Source organism: Hippopotamus amphibius, chromosome 13 (assembly GCF_030028045.1).
Source record: "Hippopotamus amphibius kiboko isolate mHipAmp2 chromosome 13, mHipAmp2.hap2, whole genome shotgun sequence".
Classification (NCBI taxonomy): domain Eukaryota; kingdom Metazoa; phylum Chordata; class Mammalia; order Artiodactyla; family Hippopotamidae; genus Hippopotamus; species Hippopotamus amphibius.
Window position 1 is genome coordinate 61225393 of NC_080198.1, and position 21913 is coordinate 61247305.

The 21913-nt window shown below is 35.6% G+C and overlaps 1 protein-coding gene and 1 non-coding gene across 3 annotated transcripts in view; both read right to left on the reverse strand.

The window, feature by feature from the left end:
- Window positions 1-3360: 3360 nt before the first annotated feature.
- ABHD18 (abhydrolase domain containing 18) overlaps window positions 3361-21913 on the reverse strand; it is a 40757-nt gene continuing 22204 nt past the window's right edge. For both annotated transcript variants that reach the window (XM_057706065.1, XM_057706064.1), the window contains 6 exons: window positions 14989-15127; window positions 12805-12894; window positions 12021-12122; window positions 8439-8817; window positions 7799-7961; window positions 3361-5608 (listed from right to left, as the gene is read on the reverse strand). In XM_057706065.1, coding sequence (XP_057562048.1) covers window positions 5557-5608; window positions 7799-7961; window positions 8439-8817; window positions 12021-12122; window positions 12805-12894; window positions 14989-15127 — 925 coding nt within the window. In that variant the 3' untranslated portion in view covers window positions 3361-5556. The remainder of the gene's footprint in view (window positions 5609-7798; window positions 7962-8438; window positions 8818-12020; window positions 12123-12804; window positions 12895-14988; window positions 15128-21913) is intronic.
- LOC130835396 (small nucleolar RNA SNORA42/SNORA80 family) lies at window positions 14789-14925 on the reverse strand. The gene has a single exon (XR_009048885.1). It is a non-coding gene; the product is annotated as a small nucleolar RNA SNORA42/SNORA80 family (small nucleolar RNA).

A 21913-nucleotide genomic window follows, 5' to 3' on the forward strand; every position in this document is an offset into this window, starting at 1 on the left:
AGCTTGTAGGATCTCAGTTCCCCAACCAGGGATTGAACCCAGGCCATGGCAGTGAAAGCCCGAAATCCTAACCACTAGGTCACCAGGGAACTCCCTGAAGGCCTTTATTTTGACTGATTTTCCTAGTTCAAATTTGCAGTTCTAAATTGTGTCAAGAAATTTTGATACATTCATAAGTTGTTTTCACTTTAGCTGTGTTTGATTTTATAGTGATTATTTCTGTAAAATCTAATATTTCCTTGGTTAATATGCACTAAAAATATTATCAAGAAAATGTGATTCTGCATTCATATTTTACCTGTGTAACTGTACCTATCCTTAATTTTGCTTTCTGCTGTTTATTTCCATAAGTAATTTATTTACAGATGATTAGTATTTATTCTTTAACTAATGAGCTGTCCCCTCTACATAGTTCAGGATTGTTCTATCATCAGACTGCTTTACCACTCTCAAATTTCTTTCAATTCCTTGAGGGTATAAAGAACGTTTTCAATGTTGTAACATTTTACTTTGTAAATATATATTCTTTTCTAAGGTTTTTCTTAGTATTATCTAATATTGTAAAACCAAATCTGCAGCTTGCCTTTTTTTTTTTTAATCTTAAATTATGGATGGGTTTGTCATGGTTTTAAGGAAGCTTTTTAAAATGGGTACATTAGGGGACTTTCCTGGTGGTGCAGTGGTTTAGATTCCAATGCAGGGGGCCTGGGTTCGATCCCTGGTCAGGGATCCTACATACATGCTACAATTAAGAAGTCTGCATGCCGCAACTAAGGAGCCGGTGAGCCAGCAAGCCACAACTAAGGAGCTGGCACAACCAAATAAATAAATAAAAATAAAATAAAATGGGTATATCAGTTTACTTCTCTAATGCATTTTCTAATACATCTGAGTTTCACCTGCTGTAAGAAGGTAGGTGGCTGAAAACAGGGCAGATCAACTATGTTGTGGAAAAGGCTCTGTCACTTTTTTATAGGAAGAATGTTTATCAGAATTCCAGACTGTGTGCTGAAATAATAAACACTTGAAGGTGTGCTGCATCTGCAACATTCAAAGCATCTTTTCCAATTTGGCACAAGATTTGCACCATAGAAATTCTTGGGTATTTCAGCCTAATTATTCCACTCCTAGAAATTTATCATAAACCATTAATCTCAAAGAAAAGAACAAAAATGACTGTGGTTTTTTTTTCTTAAGTAATTTTTTTTTATTGGCTGTGTTGGGTCTTCATCTTTGTGTGCGGGCTTTCTCTAGTAGCAGTGAGTGGTGGGGGCGGGGGGGAGGCCTACACTTTGTTGTGGTGTGCAGGCTTCTCTGTGCCATGGCTTCTCTTGTTGCAGAGCATGGGCTCTCGGCGCATGGGCTTCAGTAGTTGCAGCATGTGGGCACTGTACTTGTGGCTCATGGGCTCTAGAGCGCAGGCTCAGTTGTTGGGGCACATGGGCTTAGTTGCTCCGTGGCATGTGGGATCTTCCCAGACTGGGGCTCGAACCCATGTCCCCTGCATTGACAGGCAGATTCTTAACCACTTCACCACCAGGGAATCCCCTGTGTTTGTTTTTTATGTTTGAAATCATACATGCAATGGTAAAATTTTTAAACGTCATTAACCGAAATGTTTAAGTTGTCCCATCTATTCTCACTCCCCAGAAATAGTCACAGTTCTTTGTATATTATATCCTTCCAATTTCTTCTATGCATATTTATATATCCTTTTCTCTTTGCATACTGTATATTATTTCAATAACTCTTGGATGTGTTTACGTATCAGTGTAAAGATAAAACAACTAATAAAAAACTAAAGATTTCTAGACCCTACTAATTGGTTTTAAGTCTGAGTTCTGCTCTCATTTTTTGTGAGGTAAATTCATATGTATCCAGATGGGAGTACCAAAACACATTCCCAGTAAGAATAATTTGTTCTATTATTGCCATTGCTCTACTTCATTATTATTTTTAAAAAATATTTATTTATTTTTATGGCTGTGCCAGGTCTTAGTTGCAGCACACAGGATATTTAGTTGCGGCATGAGGGATCTTTCAGTTGTGGCATATGGACTCTTAGTTGTGGCATGCATGTGGAATCTAGTTCCCTGACCAGGGACCCAATCCGGGCCCCCTGAACTGGGAGCATGGGGTCTTACCCACTGGACCTCCAGGGAATACCACCCTCCCCACCCCCACCCCTGCCGCCGGGTGACTCTAATGTACAGCCAAGACATGAGATCCAATTATAGCCATGGCTCTTACGTTCTTAAAGCATAACCCCTTGGATAACAGCATCAGTGTCCTAGGAAACTTGTCAGAAATACAAATTCCCCAGCCCTGCCCCAGACTCACTGGATCAGAAGCTCTGGGAAGTGGGGACCAGAAATCTGCTTTTTAACAAGGCTCCAGGTGATCTGATGCAGGCTAAAACTTGAGAACCACTGAACTTAGAAGGGTGTTTTTCAAAATTTAATGTGTATTTTAACCATCTGGAGCTCTTATTCAAATGCAGATTCTGACTCAGTAAGTTGGGGATGGCACCTGAGATTCTGAGTTTCTCACAAGCTCCAAGAAGATGCTGTAAATCTACTGACGACACTTAAGAGCAGAAAGTGGTGGGTACTTTACATAGGTACTTTATCCAGATACTGTATATAGGAAAACTTTTACCCCAGCTAGTCACAGGTTTATACACGGATTAAACTTTTTATAGTTGTTTATACAGTTTTTCTTAATTAACACAATCTGGTGAATCTGCAAATTAGCTCTTTCAGTCCTGAGGAAAATCCTTTTGGGCTTTTGGTCCAACATTTTCCGGTTAAAACTGTTTTCAAAGCCCTTCATACAGTCATTGGTTTCTTAGGATTCTGCCTATAAGAATATTTCTAGAATTAGGTTACTCTATTCCTGCAAGATGATCAAAATGTACCTCTTTTCCCTTTGTCTAATCTGCCATAATCTTTCTTTTATTTCCAGACCGAGTTTCTACAGCAGCCTCTGCTCAGGAGCCCCATTTCCAGTCCTATAGTTCTTATCTCTAGATTTTAATTGTTTGCAGTACATTTACTAGTGTAAATATAATAATATCTAATAGTGAGTTACACAACATTTAGATTGGTCTGTCAGAATGCTGGTTTCCCTGACATCACACATATTTGAGGGGAAAATTTGGCTCTTGTTGTAGATACTGAATACTATTTTGCTAGAGACTCCTTTGCTTATATCTGCCTTGCCTTGTTTGAGTCATAACATTACTAAGAAGGAAAACACACTTGGTTCAAGTTTGGCTATATTAATCAAATATGACATGGGTTTTCTGTGTTTAGAATAATACCTCTTGAACATAAGTGATTAACTTTTTTAGACTTTTATTGTGAAGTAAAAAATATTTGGAAATGTACAAAATTTCAGTTATAGAGTTAATAATTCAATAATCTTTACAAGAGAAAGCACCACATTAAAATTTACATTCATAAGAAACAATCTAAAATGCATGTGCTAAAATGATTTAATAGTACTTACAACATTATCAAATCATAAAATTCAGAAACTGTTTTTAACCACAGATCTAAACTGAGGTCTCAAGCTCAGACGTCTTCAGGGCTAAGTGGGAAACACAAAGTAGTGAAGTCATCTGATACAAGAGCGCAGGGTCCAGTGGCTTATGGCAAACTGGGGAGTGCGTGCCCAATCTAAAGAGTTTCCAAATTCAAAAATTTTGGAAATAATAGCAGGCAGCACTTCTTTAGGTAGTTGTGTGGATATATTCTTAAAACATATGGATAAGAGAAGAAATTTTAAAAATACCTTCTTTCACATTAATTTGGGAGAAATTAGTTATGCCTAAGAGTTAATTAAACTGAAATGAAATTTCATTCTTTTACCAACAGAAAGTTACATACCATAGTACATTATTGCTTAGTTGGAAATATCTATATGAAAAATAAAGTACTGGTTTTACTAAAGCCATTGCTCAGAAAGCATTCACTCAATCACCTCACTACACACATAAGAAAATACTTGTAATTCAGTTAACAACGTTTTATTTTATCTTTAAAGGGTATTTTGTTGGAGAACTTCAGGAGATACCATACTTTCAGTGAAAAATAAAGGTTCTAAACTGAACATGTAAAATTGCTATAGCTCAAATGGCTGTAACCATGTTTGGTTCTTATGTCAAAGTAGTTTTACACAATTTACAATATTGTATGCCATCAGTGACTTCACATTAAGCATTTAAAAATAATTTTTAAAATTTAAGGTGATGGAGGCATTAGAGGGACAAATAAAATCTCCTTTAAAAAGCCTACAAAGGCACCTTATAATTCAAATATCCTTACTAGACCAGGACTACATATTTTAAAATAACCCACAGACAACACATATTTCAAACAAATAAAACTCAAATATATTTATTCCAAACCCAAAATATTTTCTACTTTTAAAAACATTTTAGCTCTTGGCTTGAGAAATTTAACATAAAAGGAAAGCACCAGGAATTCCCTGGCAGTCCAGTGGTTAGGACTCTGCGCTCTCGCTGCCAAAGGGCCGGGGTTCAATCCATGGGTCGGGGAACTAAGGTCCCACAGGCCGCTCGGTGCAGCCAAAAAAATTAAAAAATAAAATAAAAAGAAAGCACCAAGTGTAGCCATATAATATTCCACTTTAAAAGTTACTAGTTATTATATCTTTTCTGTAAAATAAAGTTTATATGGGACAAATCAATTTCATATGTGGCCATTAATTTCTGAAATTAAAAAACCAAAGCTGTTACGCAGTTGGCCTAAAGTTAGATGTTTAGCAGACTCAGAGTATGTATACAAGAAAATGGTAAGAAACAGTTATTAATTAAACGCAATAAGTCTTTCATTATTTTCATTGTTCATGAATTGAAATTTTCCAAGTAGAGGAAATATGTTTGGCATTTTTTTCTAACCTAATATTTGGCAAAGTTTTAAGTTTAGCCAAGTCTTATGCATTCTCACATTCAATTTAAGTATTAAAAATTACTTAAGTACAAAGCAATCAGGGTTTTTTAGTATGCAAAGTTAACACTGATTTTACACATGATAAGTACCATGGCAGAAAACTAAAGTTGAAAATAAGATTATAAATCCATAAAAAAAATATACATGTTTCTCAAATCAAGTCAATAATAGAAAGGTCATGTAAGGGTATATATACAACACAGGCTGACATATTACAAACTAAGTTTGATTTAGCAGTTCTTTAAAAACCAATAGGGTTTCTATTTATTTTAAATTAATAAACTATTCATAATTAAAAATTTAAAGTTTTCATAAATAGTAACAACAGACTAGATATTGATATTATGGGATTCCCACAAATAGTAACAAAATAGTTCAACATTATTTCATCCAAATATTGGTTTACACTTATTCAAATGTATTTAAAGAGTACAGTTGACTGATCTGTAACACTGAATTCCAGACCAAATTGACAGCAATTAGGAATATAGTGCTGTCTGCTTGTTCTTCACAGCATCAAAGGATGAAACTCCTTTCGTAAGAAACACGGTGGCTGCACTGGTTACATACAGTGATCCCATTAGTTAGCGTATTTACGGAGGAAGCGTTCAAATGCATCATAGATGGCTCGCCTAAAATTAAATATGAAAGAAAAACTACAAGTAATTAGCAAAAAAGGGGGACAGGCAGTGCTTTTACTGTAAGTTATTTCCAAATAACCTGTGTCTTGCAACCTGACCTCCTCTCCAAATATCAATAGCTGTGGAACAGGCAGGAATGTGAGGGTGAGCGTTTGGATCTATGTAACTTCAACCACTACTGGAAAACTTCAAATGTACTTCCAGCTGATGGTTCATAAATGCCATCTTTTCCTGTGAAGGGCTTTTTTGTGCCTTTAAATTTATATGATATATATGTTTACATTCATGTATAAAATATGAAATGACAAAATGAAAAGGAACTGGTTTCTTTTTATCCGGGTACTTGTTGAAAATTAACTGGCTATATATCTTTTCAAATGTAATATTCAATCTACTGCATAGATTATGATATAGCGACTGAATTTAAAAGCCTTAGTTTCCTACATTAACTTCACTATGTATTTTAATATATTAAGATTAACTTTAAAACTGGTACCTGCTACAGACTGTTATCTCCAATTTGTTGGAAAGACAAAGCTTTGTATCATACTTACGTGTATTTGGCTCAAAAATTTACACAATGAGGCCTAAGGTTGCAATCTGGGCTTGTGTACATGGTATGAGGAGCGTTAGTAAAGGTATACGTATGCATTTGAAATCATTTGAATAGTCTCTTATTCACTTGTATTATCAATCAGTTCTAAATAACTTAACCCAAATTATTAGAGCACATAAAGGACTGGCTTGTTTTACTTTTAAATCCAGTGAATGAAAAGACTGAATTTGTAAAATTCTACTATGCCAATGTCATCTAAACTTTGTTAGGTTTTGAAGTGACTAGCGGGGAGTAGGAGAGGCCAAACAGCTTAGTAGTTACTCTACCTGAGCAAGTTGTTTAATCTTTTTGGTTTCTTGTGTTTCTGTGTAAAGGGGATGTTAAAAATAACATATAAAGCAATTGCTCTAGTACCTGGCATACATTGATAGCTAACACTTATCTTTTTCTCAAACGAAGCCTTCAAATTAGCACTTATGAGTTTTTACTGCTGACTTTGATTATGTCTATTCTTCCTAATGCCTCTCAGCCACACTCCCACTTGGACACATAAAAGACTAAAAGAAATTTGACAATGATTTACCAAAACAAGCATGTGCGTTCTCTGCACTCACATGTGTGACAGAACTTTAGACTCTTCCTGAGCAACCCTAGCAACACTAAGCACTCACAATTTTTGTTTTTGTTTTAGTTTTGCTATGCCAGAAGCTCACCTGAGTATTGGATAAGTAGTCTGCTCACTCACCAACTAACAGGGACTCAAATGCTTTACAAATGAGTATTTTTTTAACGATCATACTATAAAAAGAAAGGGTTACTATATCCTTGAGGATATTACAGACTTGAAGAATCAGTCTGTACCTCAAAAAGATGACATCTATAAATTCAATTACATAAGCAATAACACACAAAGAATTATTTCTTAGATTAAAAAGAGCTAAAACATGTCAAACATAAAACACACACACTTGTATTATCCAGCTGGCAGTTTTGGAACACTGCACAGGTCTAAGCACTTTATGTGAACTAATTTAATCATTAATGATAAATATTCCGATGATACCTATTACAATCAAATCTGAATAGAAGTAGAAGTAAACCAGCATATCAAAGAACTAGAATAATAGCAAAAAGTTTTTATAAGTTTTAACAAATACCAGAGACATATAAGGTTATTAACAATAAAACCAGTATTTCACTTCTCTTTTAAGGTTCAATATTCACCTGCTACTGAAAAACACTGCTACTGAAAAAGATGACAGATGCTCAGGTCATTCTGAGAGAAGAACATCAGAGTGGAGTGAAAAACTCATGATGAGCCAGAGCAAGTTTTACCAACCCTAGTGTTCCTTCCTACACCCTAAAACACCTGACTATTTTAATATTTGAAGAGGGTAAAACCACACAATAAAGCCTTCCTATCATATGCTATTTCCTGGTTCTATATAAGGAAAAGAAAATAAGATGACAAGACAGTATCACAATGTGAGAATTCAAAGAGTCAGGAAGGAAATAAGAGGGCTAAAATGTATAATAAAAATACCCAATCTTTATATTTGTTGAGCCAAAAAAAAAAATCTCCCAAACAAACAACAAATAGACACCTGTTAGACCAACCATCTTACCTGAAGAGTCCTTGTTTAAAAAGATAAGCACTAATATGACCCCCTTCTAGATATCGGATTTCACAACCAGGCCAAATTTCTTGTAGACTTCGAACTCCTGTTCGTGGAATATAGGCATCTTCTTTGGCTTGAACCACTATGATGAGGCTTGGGTCAACTGGAACTAGGTACAGGATTTTTTTTAAGATGCAACATATACACTTTTAAGAAGCTCTAAAAATTTTATATAAATACTAGTAATCACTGGAAAATAAAATACACCGTACAACACAGTAAGTAAAACATTTGTCAAACTAAAACTTTTGATTATTAAGTTAAACATCAACTATACTATACCATAACATTATAATATTCAATTCTAATACAATGAGATGAATATTCTAAAGAAGATACAAAACTCAATATTTTTAATGAAATAATAAAATGGGCTTAGAAATTCATGGATGAAATTTAAATATGATACATTTAAATAACGAACTTATCTTAGAAAACACATTGTGGAGCCAACAGTAAATATATTCTTGAAAATATGAAATTATCTTATAAAGCATCCTTAAAAATATTTCAAATATTTTACATATCATCAGCATGATTTTCATGTCATCAGCAAATACTCTCAATTTCACATAAAAATTAATACCTGAGAAATTTGCTACATGAGTACATTCATCCATAACTCCTTTCATAAATAATAAAGATTCTTTCTGAAGACTGTTTCTTCTTTGTTCTTTACTGAGTAGGTGGTATGACTGAGGATCACAACTCGTATAACTACTTTTGTTGGTTGAAAGTGTTTGACTGAAGCACTCCATCTTAGAGGCATCTTGCAGCAAGAGTCCTTCTGATGTGGCACTGATAGATGTTTTACTAGATCTATGGCACTCAGCAGATTTTTGGGACACAACTTGGTCCGTCATACCTAAATTTAAAGTTCTAGAAACCAGATTAAGGTTAGTTAGCTTGTCTGCGCTGCTAGGGAAGCGTTTCACGAACTCTTGTCCCATTTTGAAAGAATCTGTCTGAATATATGAAAGAAAAGAAAATGTCATTTAATATAAAATAGGATTGTATTTAAAAACCTTGTTAAAACAAAGAGAAAACACAAATGTCCATCAATGAATAAATGGATAAACAAAATGTAGTATATACATACATTAGATTATTATTCAGTCTTAAGGACAGTATTGTATGATTCCATTTTTATGAGGTACCTAGAGTAGCCAAATTCATACAGACAAACTTCTAAAATTCTTATGAGTGCATCCTGGCAGTAATACACCAGCCACTCCAAATCCCTTTCTCAGGCTGAACTAAGAAAAATTAAAAATTATCAAGGAAAAAAATAGTAACTATTAAAATCTCAAAAGAATATACTGTTTAAGGACTTGAATATACAATATAACTTAAGAAAAATAAACTATCAGATACTAAAAGCAAAGTCAAAAGAAAAGAATGACAAGGACTTCCCTGGTGGTGCAGTGGTTAAGAATCTGCCTGCCAATGCAGAGGATTGTACAGGTTCAATTCCTGGGAAGATTCCACATGCCATGGAGCAACTAAGTCCGTGTGCCACAACTACTGAGCCAGCGCTCTAGAGCCCGCAAGCCACAACTACTGAGCCCAAGTACTGCAACTACTGAAGCCCGTGCACCTACAGCCTGTGCTCCACAACAAGCCACCGCACTGAGAAGCCTGAACACCACAACAAAGAGTAGCCCCCGCTCACCACAACTAGAGAGAAACACCGCTTGCAGCAATGAAGACCAAATGCAGCCCAAAATAAATAAATAAACATAATCCTTAAAAAAAAAAAAAAGAATGACAGCCTGGGAAAATATATTTGCAACTTATATAAGAAAGAGCTATCTGCTTTAACTGATTAAGAGCCAGAAGTGAATAAAAAGCCCAAAACCACAATAGAAAAAATAAGCAAAGGACATACACACAAAGGTCACAGAAAATGAAATACAAATTGCTCTTAAACTTACAAACAGGTGCAATTTCACTTATACTTCAGTAAATTCTTTTGTTTTTTTTTTTTTTGGCCACAGGATGCAGGATCTTAGTTCCCTAACCAGGGATTGAACCCATGCCCCCTGTAGTGGAAGCATGCAGTCCTAACTACTGGACCACACCACCCTACTTAAGTAAATTAAATAAAAAACTATACCAAATTTCCCTATCTGATTGACCAAAAACCATGTAAGTCTGATAACACACTGAATTGGTGAACTTAACGGGGGAAACAGACACACATGTTCCTCTGGTAGTGTAAATTCACACAACTAGAATTAGACAAAATCTAAGATTACAACTGCATATGCCCTTCTACTCAGTGACAACATTTCTAGGAATTTACACTTGTGAAATGACGTATGTACAGTGTCACTCATTGCAGCACTGTTTGTTAATAGTGAAGGACGAGAAGCAACATAAATGCCCATCAACAGGATACTGGTTAATAAATCATGGTACATCCATCCATGTAATAGGCTGTTATGCAGCAGTGAAAATGAAAAAGGAAACATATGTATATTGTCCATAAAAAAAGGGAAGAGAGAAAAACATTTCTTTTGGTTTGAAAGATTCCCTGAAATACTAAATAATATAGTGGGTTATTTGTTGACAGAGATAGGACGTAGGCAAACTGGGAACAAGGGTAGGAATCGTTTTACTATATATCTTTTTATACTTTTTGATGCTTGAACTATATGACCACACAATCTATTTAAAACATAAAAGAACGAAAAATGGATTGAAGGAAAGGAGGAAAAACAAAACAAAATAAAACAAAAAACCCACAACAACCTGGTTAGCAGAACAAATCACTAAAGCTATCTAGATCACAGAAATATAAAAGGGAAGGAAAGGAAGTTTAGTGACATCAGGAAATGGAAAATCAAAGTATTCTAGAATTATTCAGAGTAGCACATCAACAAATTTAACTTCTTTTGCTTGGCAAAACACAATTTTTAAAACAAAAAAAAAGAAGCCGTCTTGATATTTCTTGAATATTCATTACTGTGAACTAGTTTAGAGACAAAAGGACTCTTGTATACAATCACTAAAAGTCACAGAGAAAAGTGCTGGATAAGAATACACTGCCACTTCAAACAACAAAAATTTATGAACCTCCCTTAAAAAATGCACGTTAAATTTTCTCATAAGCTCTCAAATACAAATATCTTTCTGATTACATGTATAGTGGAACACAAGGAACTAACAGGTAGAGCTATTTTGTAATAAAGTTCTTAGGCAAGTAATTAACTACCCTTTGAGGTTCTGCACAATAGACCTATTTTACAAGAGTGAGTCTCTGCCCCGCCCGCCTGTCCCCCTTTCCTATCCAAGCCTCGTGGCAGGCGGGATCTTAATTCCCCAGCAGGAATCAAACCTGTGCCCCCTGCAGTGGAAGTGTAGAGTCCTAACCACTACACTACCAGAGAATTCCCCTACAAGAGTGTTTTATATTGATGTAATTATAAATAAAAGGTCCTCACTGATAGTAGAAAGATTGCTTTTTTCCCTGAGATTTCTTGACATTCTCAGTAACTTTCAAACTGAATGTGCAAAATTTTAAAGTTCATGAAAAAAAAAATTTCTGAAAAGAATTGGTCACCTTAGCAGGGCAATAGGGAATCAATTCATTTCTCTAATAATTTATGTGGATGATAACATTATTTTAAAGATAGAAGAAAGTAATCACTATAAAAATCAGGAAAACAACTAAATAGTAGGGGGAGAAGGGCCTTTTGGTTAGGACACATGAAAGTGGCTTCTGGTTTGGGTGCTAAGTTCTGAGCTGGGTGGTCAAGTTCTATATTTGATGTATTACAAATGTGTTAGCTGGGTGGTCAAGTTCTATTCTTGACTTATTACAAATGTGTTAGCCATTTAATAAATGTAGCAAACTATACACTTGCTTTGCATGATTTTCTGCATTTTATTTTAAAATGAAGAATTTTATAAAGTAAAAAATAGGATTGCTTTAAAAAAATCTGAAATTCAGGGAATTCCCTGGCAGTCCAGGGGTTACAACTCTGTGCTCTCATTGCTGAGGGCTGGTTCAATCCCTGGTTGGGGAACTAAAATCCAAGTTGCGAGGAACAGTCAATAAATAAATAAAACCAAACTGCAATTCTTTTAAAAACTGTGAATCATTAAACACAATCAACATCCCCCCCCACCCCCGCAATGTTCTGTGGAAGTTAAAAATACTTACTCCACAATATTCAAGCATGTGAATAATTTCTTCTTCATAAACTGTCTGTGTATAATACTGCTTTTCTAGCTCCCTCCAATTAATCGATTTACTTAGCACGCCCTGAAATGACAAACTAAATTAAGATCAAATCACACCTACAAAGCATGTTGTCCAATAGTTTTATTATTATTACTGTGCACAAAAAAATTAGCAAAGCAGACTTGAGATTTCCTATCTTTAAACAAGTCTGCTTGTAAGGTTGGCCCCTGACTAGAGCCTGGTAACTTGGCTAGTAAACAGTTCTTTACCCTGATATAAAACTTTCAAAATGATAAAGTGGGTCACTGTGCCTAAACTGCTTATACAAACAATGTAGTTTCTAGTGAACACCTGATTTCCTTCTGTAATTTTAGTACATGCTAGGTAGAGGGTGCCTAAGTGACTGACCCCTGATATAAACCCTGGACTCCTAGGCTCAAATCAGTTAACGAGTTTCACTGATGGACAACACTTTGCACATATTGTCATAATTCATTGCTGAAGGAATTAAACACATCCTGAGAGACTCCACTGGAAGCTTATGCCTGGTTTCCTCTGGACTTTGCCCTGTGTGCCTTTTCCCTTGGCTGATTTTGTGGTGCATCTTTTTGCTGCATTAAGTTTTAGTTGTGAGTACGACTATATACTGAGTCTTGTGATACCTTCCAGTGAATCACCAAACCTGGGGGTGATTTTGGGAACCCTGAAAACAATTACCTTTAATTCTATATAACTATCTAAATATTAATTGCAATTAAATTACCGTAGTGAAGACCCCAGATGCTGTGGACCAAGACAGACATGGAATCAATGGCATGGGCTTAGGCCAGTTGGACACTGCTAAGGAAGCCATCTGTAACGTGATAACATAGAAAGATTCAGTTTAAAGTTTACGTTCACTAAAATGACAAATATTTAATATTAAGAAGTACTTTGTATAGTATTGGTGAGATAAAACATGAACACGAAATCTCTTAAACACTCATGGGAATGTCCAGCAACCTCTCCAAATTCCCCAAACAACAAAACCCAACAATGATATATAACTGCCCCCTAAAAAAGCAATAAAATGTATTAGAAAATTTTAAGTGCCTTAAGACCCATCACAGAAAGCTACTTTCTACTGAGCAAATATAGAGCAAACATGCTGGGATGTATATGACTGGCAGTAGGCTAAGCACACTCATTATGTAAGTGACCTGCTCAGGTAGAGCAAAATCATAACTATAAAATCTCACACTTTTGAGGCTGACTGAAAGATGTCAAAGCAGATTAGATAACTGATATAAAATGATGTAATATGTTTAGAGAAGGGAAATGTTATTTTTGGCTAGTGGAATCAGAGAAGACTTCATGAAATAGTTGAGTTTTTTAGGGGAAATTAAAGATGGGGTCTTGTCTTCCATATAAAGGAGACAGTATGATCAAAGGCAAGATGGTGAGAAACACAGAGTCTGGTAGGGAAACAGCCAATATACCTCAGTTAGGCTGGTTAATAGGGCACATGTGGCCAGTGGGGTAGGGGAGACAGGTAGGGCTAGAAAGACTGATCAGGATCAGATTAGAGGTCCCAATGTTCTGTACATAATGGGGAATCAATAAAGAGACCTGAGCAAAGGAGTGTTATTGTCAAAGAAGATCCAATGAAGCTAAACAGAATTTATAACATTGATTCGAGAGGGTGAGATTTGAGGTAGGGAAACCAGGTAATAGGTAGTAGTCCAGTTGACAATTATAACACCCTGACCTAGGTCATAACACTGGAAACACTACTAGGTAGGAAAAGAAATCTTTTCCCACTCTTCAGTTTCACTGTCTTTAGTTGTTTTGAATTTGAGTTTTTAAGGCTAATTTTATCAGTTTCACTCTTTGGCAGTTGTTTTGAGTTTGAGAAAGTTTTTAAACTTAATTTTATAATTCAAATGACTTACAGAACATATATATATATTTTAATGTACTGTATGACTAACATGTCCAGAAAATGAACTAGAGCATGTTCCTGGCCCTCAGTGAATGAACTGCTTTATAGAGAAAACAGACTGCTAGATAAGTAATCATAGTACAATGAATTAAGTATGTGTTATTGAGAAATGAAGTATTTCTCACAGGAAGTAAGCTCTAATCTGGAAGCAGAAGGGCAAGCTGTTACTTGACTAGATGAAAGGGAATGAGGGGACACTAGAGGGATGCCAGCACCTTGCATGCACAGCTAGTGCCCAGTTCAATAGCAAAAGCTTTGGCAGGTTTTAAGCAGGAGAGAGCAGAGATCAGATTTAAGAAGACTACTCTAGTTACAGTGTGGAGAAAAACTCAAGAAAAAAGATTAAGGAGAGAAAAGACTAGACAGAGAAACCAATTAGGAAGCCATTTTAGTACACTCTAAAAGCAAAGGTAAAATAGGTTGATGGTATGGGGATGAAGAGAAGAGACAGATGAAAAGTGTTTTCCAAATTAGCTATCTCCACCAATTTAACAGCAAAATAAGGCATTTATAGTTGAGACTTCAAAAAGTTAAGTTTTATAATCAACTTTTAATAAAATATGAAATCCAATACCTGAGATATTAACTGTAGAGTAAGTACTTAGTATAATCAGTGTCTACATAAATCATACAAAAAATATCATTACTTCGTAATTGGAATGGAAGTTTAGAATCCGTTTCTGCTTTCACTGAAATTAAAATTAATTCTATACCTATAGTAAATTTTTAAATAACTAGCTTCCCTAGATCTTCCCCCCACCTCCCACACTGTACAACCCCCTTCAGTGCTCACAGCCCACAGGTAAGGAGACTGGGCAATGGTTCGAGGCTGCAATTTCCTCTGGCATGAGTACACTATGAAAGGCCCACAGAGGAGGACGCACCATAAATCCATTACCATGCTCGATTCCCTAGATCTTATAAACATAACCACAGTTAAATATCAGTTGAAATAAAAATGCTTACGTGTCCTCCCATGGATATTCCGGTCATTCCTAGAGGTCCATAACCCTCCCTCTCTAGCCAATGCAAGAGAGCTGCAGATTCTAAAACAAGGGCTCCTCCCATCACAAAAAGGTCAGACACATTTTTTAAGCTGGACCTTCTAACCTCACAAAACAAAAGAGAAAATTATTTATTTTATGTATTTACATTTTAATATATGCAAATTTACAACAGGCAGCCAGAATTCATGTTTTTCTTTTAAAGGACCAGATAGCTAAGTAAAACAACGGAATAAATTGATGGAATTGGAATGTTGCTAACATTGTTCCAAATATTAATAACCTAAAACTTATCCCTAAAGATGCTACCAGAAAACTGCTAGCACTAATCGATGAATTCAGTAAAGTAGCAGGATACAAAGATAATGCACAGAAATCTCTTGCATTCCTATACACTAACAATGAAAAATAAGAAAAAGAAATTAAGGAAACAATCCCATTCACCATTGCAACAAAAAGAATAAAATACCTAGGAATAAACCTAACTAAGGAGGCAAAAGACCTGTATGCAGAGAACTCTAAGACACTGATGAAAGAAATCAAAGACAATACAAACAGATGGAGGGACATACCATGTTCTTGGATAGGAAGAATCAACATTGTGAAAATGACTATACTACCCAAAGCAATTTACAGATTCAATGCAATCCCTATTAAATTACCAATGGCATTTTCACAGAACTAGAACAAGAAATTTTATGATTTGTATGGAAACACAAAAGACCCTGAATAGCCAAAGCAATCTTGAGAAGGAAAGATGGAACTGGAGGAATCAGGCTCCCTAACTTTGGACTAACTACAAGACTACAGTGATCAAGACAGTATGGTATTGGCACAAAAACAGAAATATAGATCAATCGGACAGAATAGAGAGCCCAGAGGTGAACCCATGCACATATGGGCACCTTATCTTTGACAAAGGAGGCAAGAATATACAATGGAGAAAAGACAGCCTCTTCAATAAGTGATGTTGGGAAAATTGGACAGCTACCTGTAAAAGGATGAAATTAGAACACTTCATAACACCATACACAAAAATAAACTCAAAATGGATTAAAGACCTACATGTAAGGCCAGACACTATAAAACTCTTAGAGGCAGAACACTCTGACATAAATCACAGCAAGATCCTTTTTGATCCACCACCTAGAATACTGGAAATAAAAACAAAAATAAACAAATGGGACCTAATGAAACTTAAAAGCTTTTGCACAGCAAAAGAAACCATAAACAAGACAAGAAGACAACCCTCAGAATGGAAGAAAATACTTACCAATGAAGCAATTGACAAAGGATTAATCTCCAAAATATACAAGCAGCTCATGCAGCTCAATATCAAAAAAGCAAACAACCCAATCCAAAAATGAGCAGAAGACCTAAATAGACATTTCTCCAAAGAAGATATGCAGATGGCTAAGAAACACATGAAAAGATGCTCAACATCTCTAAATATTAGAGAAATGCAAGTCAAAGCCACAATGAGGTATCACCTTACACCAGTCAGAATGGCCATCATTAAAAAATCTAGAAACAATAAGTGCTGGAGAGGGTGCAGAGAAAAGCGAACCCTCCTGCTCTGTTGGTGGGAATGTAAATTGGTACAGCCAGTATGGAAAACAGAATGGATGTTCCTTAAAAAACTAAAAATAGAACTACCATATGATCCAGCAATCCCACTACTGGGCATAAACTCTGAGAAAACCATAATGCAAAAAGAAACATGTACCATAATGTTCACTGCAGCACTATTTACAATAGCCAGGACATGGAAGCAACCTAAATGCCCATCAACAGATGAATGGATAAAGAAGATGTGGCACATATATACAACGGAATATTACTCAGCCATAAAAAGGAATGAAATTGAGTTATTTGTAGTGAGGTGGACGGACATAGAGTCTGTCATACAGAGTGAAGTAAGCCAGAAAGAGAAAAACAAATACTGTATGCTAACGCACATAGATGGAATCTAAAAAAATGGTACTGATGAACCCAGTGACAGGGCAAGAAGAATAAAGATGCAGATGCAGAGAATGGACTTCAGGACATGGGGTGGGGGTGGGGGGGGGCATGCAAAGGGGAAGCTGGGATGAAGTAAGAGAACAGCATTGACATATATACACCACCAAATGTGAAAAAGATAGCTAGTGGGAAGCTGCCGCATAACACAGGGAGATCAACTGGATGATTGGTGATGACTTAGAGGGGTGAGATAAGGAGGGTAGAAAGGAGTCGCGGGAGGGAAAGGATATGGGGATATATGTAAAAATATAGCTGATTCACTTTGTTGTACAGCAGAAAGTGGCACAACTGTGTAAAGCAATTATATTCCAATAAAGAGCTTAAAAAAAAAAAAAACTTATTTTTTAAAAAAGTTGAATCTGAGAACTTCTTAGGTGGTGCAGTGGTTGAGAATCTGCCTGCCAATGCAGGGGGCATGGATTCGAGCCCTGCTCCAGGAGGATCCCACATGCTGCGGAGCAACTAGGCCCATGTGCTGTAGCTGCTGAGCCTGTGCTCTAGAGCCGGTGAGCCACAGCTACTGAGCCCGTGTGCCACAACTACTGAAGCCCATGCACCTAGAGCCTGTGCTCTGCAACAAGGGAAGCCACTGCAATGAGGGGCCCATGCACCACAATGAAGAGTAGCCCCCACTTGCAATAACTAGAGAAAGCCTACGCGCAGCAACAAAGACCCAACGCAGCCAATAAACAAATAAAATAAATAAATTTATATAAAAAAAAGTTGAATCTGCTCTACAACTTACAATCTTCACTGAATTTCAACTACTGAACTATTTTGAAGTCCAGAAAAGAATATCTTATTTATTTGATAGGACTGAAATCTGTTAAAATATGTATGGGAAAATATTTCTATACTGTTAATTTTTAATTAAATTACCACTATTGATATAAGGAAAAAAAATTTACAGTTGTCCCTTCTTAAAAAAAATAATTACAATAGAACTTAAAAAGCGATGTAAAAAACTGAACCTAGGCATCTTTCATAGAAGCAGAGCAAAAAAATTTTAAATTTATATGGAAACACAAAAGACCCTGAATAGCCAAAGTAATCTTTTTCTTAAAGAAATAAATTTACTTACTTATTTATTTATTTATTGGCTGTATTGGGTCTTTGTTGCTGTGTGCAGGCTTTCTCTAGTTGTGGCAAGTGGGGGCTATTCTTCACTGTGCTGCGTGGGCTTCAGTGCAGTGGCTTTTCTTGTGGAGTGCAAGCGTCAGTAGTTGTGGCACTTGGGCTCAGTAGTTGTGGCTTGCAGGCTCCAGAGTGCAGGCTCAGTAGTTGTGGTGCACAGGCTTAGTTGCTCTGTGGCACAGGGGATCTTCCTGGACCAGGGCTCAAACCCATGTCCCCTGCATTGGCAGGTGGATTCTCAACCACTGAGCCACCAGGGAAGTCCCAACCAAAGCAATCTTGAGAAAGAAAAACAGAGCTGGTGGTATCCAGCTCTCTGACTTCAGACTATACTACAAAGCTACACTAATGAAAACAGTATGGTACTGGCACAAAACCAGAAATATAGACCAATGGAACAGGATACAAAGCCCATAAATAAACTCACACACCTATGGTCATTTAATCTATGATGAGGGAGGCAAGAATATACAATGGAGAAAAGACAGCCTCTTCAATAAATGATGCTGGGAAAACTGGACATCTACATGTAAAATAATGAAATTGGAATGTTCTTTAACACCATACACAAAAGTAAACTCAAAATGGATTAAAGACCTAAATGTAAGGACAGATACTATAAAACTCTTAGACGAAAACATAGGCAGAACTCTCTCTGACATAAATCGCAGCAATATCTTTTTTATTTTGGCCATGTTGTGCAGCATTGGGATATTAGTTCCCTGAGCAGGGATCAAATCCGTGCCCCCTGCATTGGAAGTGCTGAGTCTTAACCACTGGACTGCCACGGAAGTCCAGCAATATCTTTTTTGATCTCTCTCCTAGAGTAACGGAAATAAAAACAAAGATAAACAAATGGGACCTAATTAAACTCAAAAGCTTTTGCACAGCAAAGGAAACCATAAACAAAATGAAAAGATAACCCACAGAATGGGAGAAAATATTTGCAAATGAAGCAAGTGACAAGAGATTAATCTCCAAAATATATAGCTCATGCAGCTCTTTGTCAAAAAAAAAAAAAAACCCTAAACAACCCAATCAAAAAACTGGCAGAAGATCTATTGATAGACATTTCTCCAAAGAAGACATACAGATGGCCAAAAAGCACATGAAAAGATGCTCAACATCACTAATTATCAGAGAAATGCAAATCAAAACCACAATGAGGTAACACCTCACACACGTCAGAATGGCCATCAACAAAATGTCTACAAAATATAACTGCTGGAGAGGGTGTGGAGAATAGGGAACCCTCATACACTCTTGGTGGGAATGTATATTGGTACAACCACTATGGAAACAGTATGGAACTAAAAACTAAAACTAAAAAAACTAAAAATAGAACTACCACATGATCCAGCAATCCTACTCCTGGGCATATATCTGGAGAAAACCATAATTCGAAAGGATACAGGCACCCCAATGTTCATTGCAGCACTATTTACAATAGCCAAGACATGGAAGCAACCTAAATATCCATCAACAGAGGAATGGATAAAGAGGATGTGTTACATACATACAATGGAATATTACTCAGCCATAAAAAAGAATGAAATAATGCCATTTGCAGCAACATGGTTGGACTTTGAGATTATCATACTAAGTGAAGTCAGACAGAGAAAGACAAATATCATATGATATCAATCACTCATATGTGGAATCTAATTTTAAAAAGATACAAATGAACTTATTTACAAAACAGAAACAGATATCAAAAACAAAGTTATGGTTACCCAAGGGGAAATGTGGGGCAGGGAGAGGGAGGGAGGGAAAAATCAGGAGCTTGGGATGAACATGCACACACTACTATATATATGATAGATAACTAACAAGGACCTTCTGTAAAGCACAGAAAACTCTACTCAGTATTTTGTGATAACCTATATGAGAAAAGACTCTAAAAAAGAATGAATAGATGTACATGTATAACTGAATCACTTTGCTATACACCTGAAACTAATACAACATTGTAAATAAACTATAGTCCAATAAAATTAAAATATTAAAAAAAAACAAGGCAACAACAAAAATAAAATAAATAGCAATGTAAAAGAATTCAACCTAATACTAGGCTCACATACTACCAAAATCTTAACTTTATTTTCACAAAATGTATAATTTATGAATATATTAGAAAAATAAATTTTTTTAAAAAATGTTTTGATTAATTTAAACACACACCAATTCAACTGAAACTTTCTGTTTTAGAAACTGATTTTACGCACATTTCCTTATATGAAGTAATTAAATACATATTTTTAGAATCCATAACTATTCTTATATAATGATAGAAAATATGATTTTATTACTGTGTCCAAGTTATAATCTATTTTTCAAAATTTAATTCATACTAAGACATACTCACATAATTAGCTCCTATATGAAATCCTGCCAAAGTGTACAGAAATTCATTTTTGTCAATGGTTATTTATTATACGCCTATGTAGAATAATTATATGCAAACAATCAGGTGCCATAGGAATGCAGGTTGTGAAAAACAGAATTCTGGCCCCTAAAGAGCTTATGTCCACTGTCCTACCACATCCTCTTAGAGCTCTAACTCCATAAAGCATGTTTTTCTTTATGGAAACCATGCTATCTTTTGTCAAAATAGATTATATTCATGCTTCAGCATAAAAAAGTCATTCACCCTCATTACAATTTTTTATTTATGATCACATGGTTCTCCTGATTTTTTATTTTAGCCTGGTATAGAAGTTTGAATTCTTAGTTCCACTTCAGTTGGCTCTTTTATATAGAAGTTACTGATGTAGGTTCTGGGACAGTGGTTATTTGTAACAATGGACTCAGTCTCAAATTATTTAAACACTTTTGATGAAAACAGGCTTAGATGCCTTTAAGAGAGGGAGAGAGAAAGAGAAAGAGAGAGAGAGAAAGAAACAGAGAGAATTGTGTGTTGTTATTTAAATCGCAAGCCATTTCTTAGGATGAATTGTTCGAGAAAAACAAAATACATTGGAACATTATTATATTTCTTGGGTACATAATATCTCATAGGATAATTTGTAGACACTATAATTCTCAACAATTCTTCAGGGAAGAAATTATACAGTATTCCCACTTTATAAATGAGTTAACTGATACTTAGAGGCCAAGGCCATATAATTAGCAAATGACAAGTTCTAAATTCAAAATATGTCTATGACTCCAGAGTTAGTCTTTCTATTCAACCCATGATGCCTCTCATAACTTAATAACCTCTTTTGGTTTTTAACCACCTATAGATAGGATAAAAATGACACACCTAGTTCTGAATGTATAGCTTGGCTCCAGAGTAAGAATTCTTGAACTATTTAGTTTGGACTTTAATTTTTCATTAAGATTTCAAAAGTATATTCTAAATTATCCTTTGCAGGATACAGGTTTGCCTCCACCCCACCGCACTTTCATCTATACTTTAATGAACACAATGTTATGCCACAATGAACATGTGACTTCTAACTCTATCTCTCCAGCACTTTCCATCTTCCCACTTCTCTACTTGCAGGGCTAACAGACATCACAAATTTAACATGTCCAAGGCATGTTAAATTAACATTTAACATTTCCTATCCACAATATCCAATTTATTAACGTCTTACCATTTCAATTCCAAATTATATCTCAAATCCATTAGAACTTCTTTCCATCTCCACTGCTACCACTTTAAAGTCTCTTTTCTCCCCTGCATCATTGCAATAGCTTCCTATCTGAAGCTATTTTACTGCTAC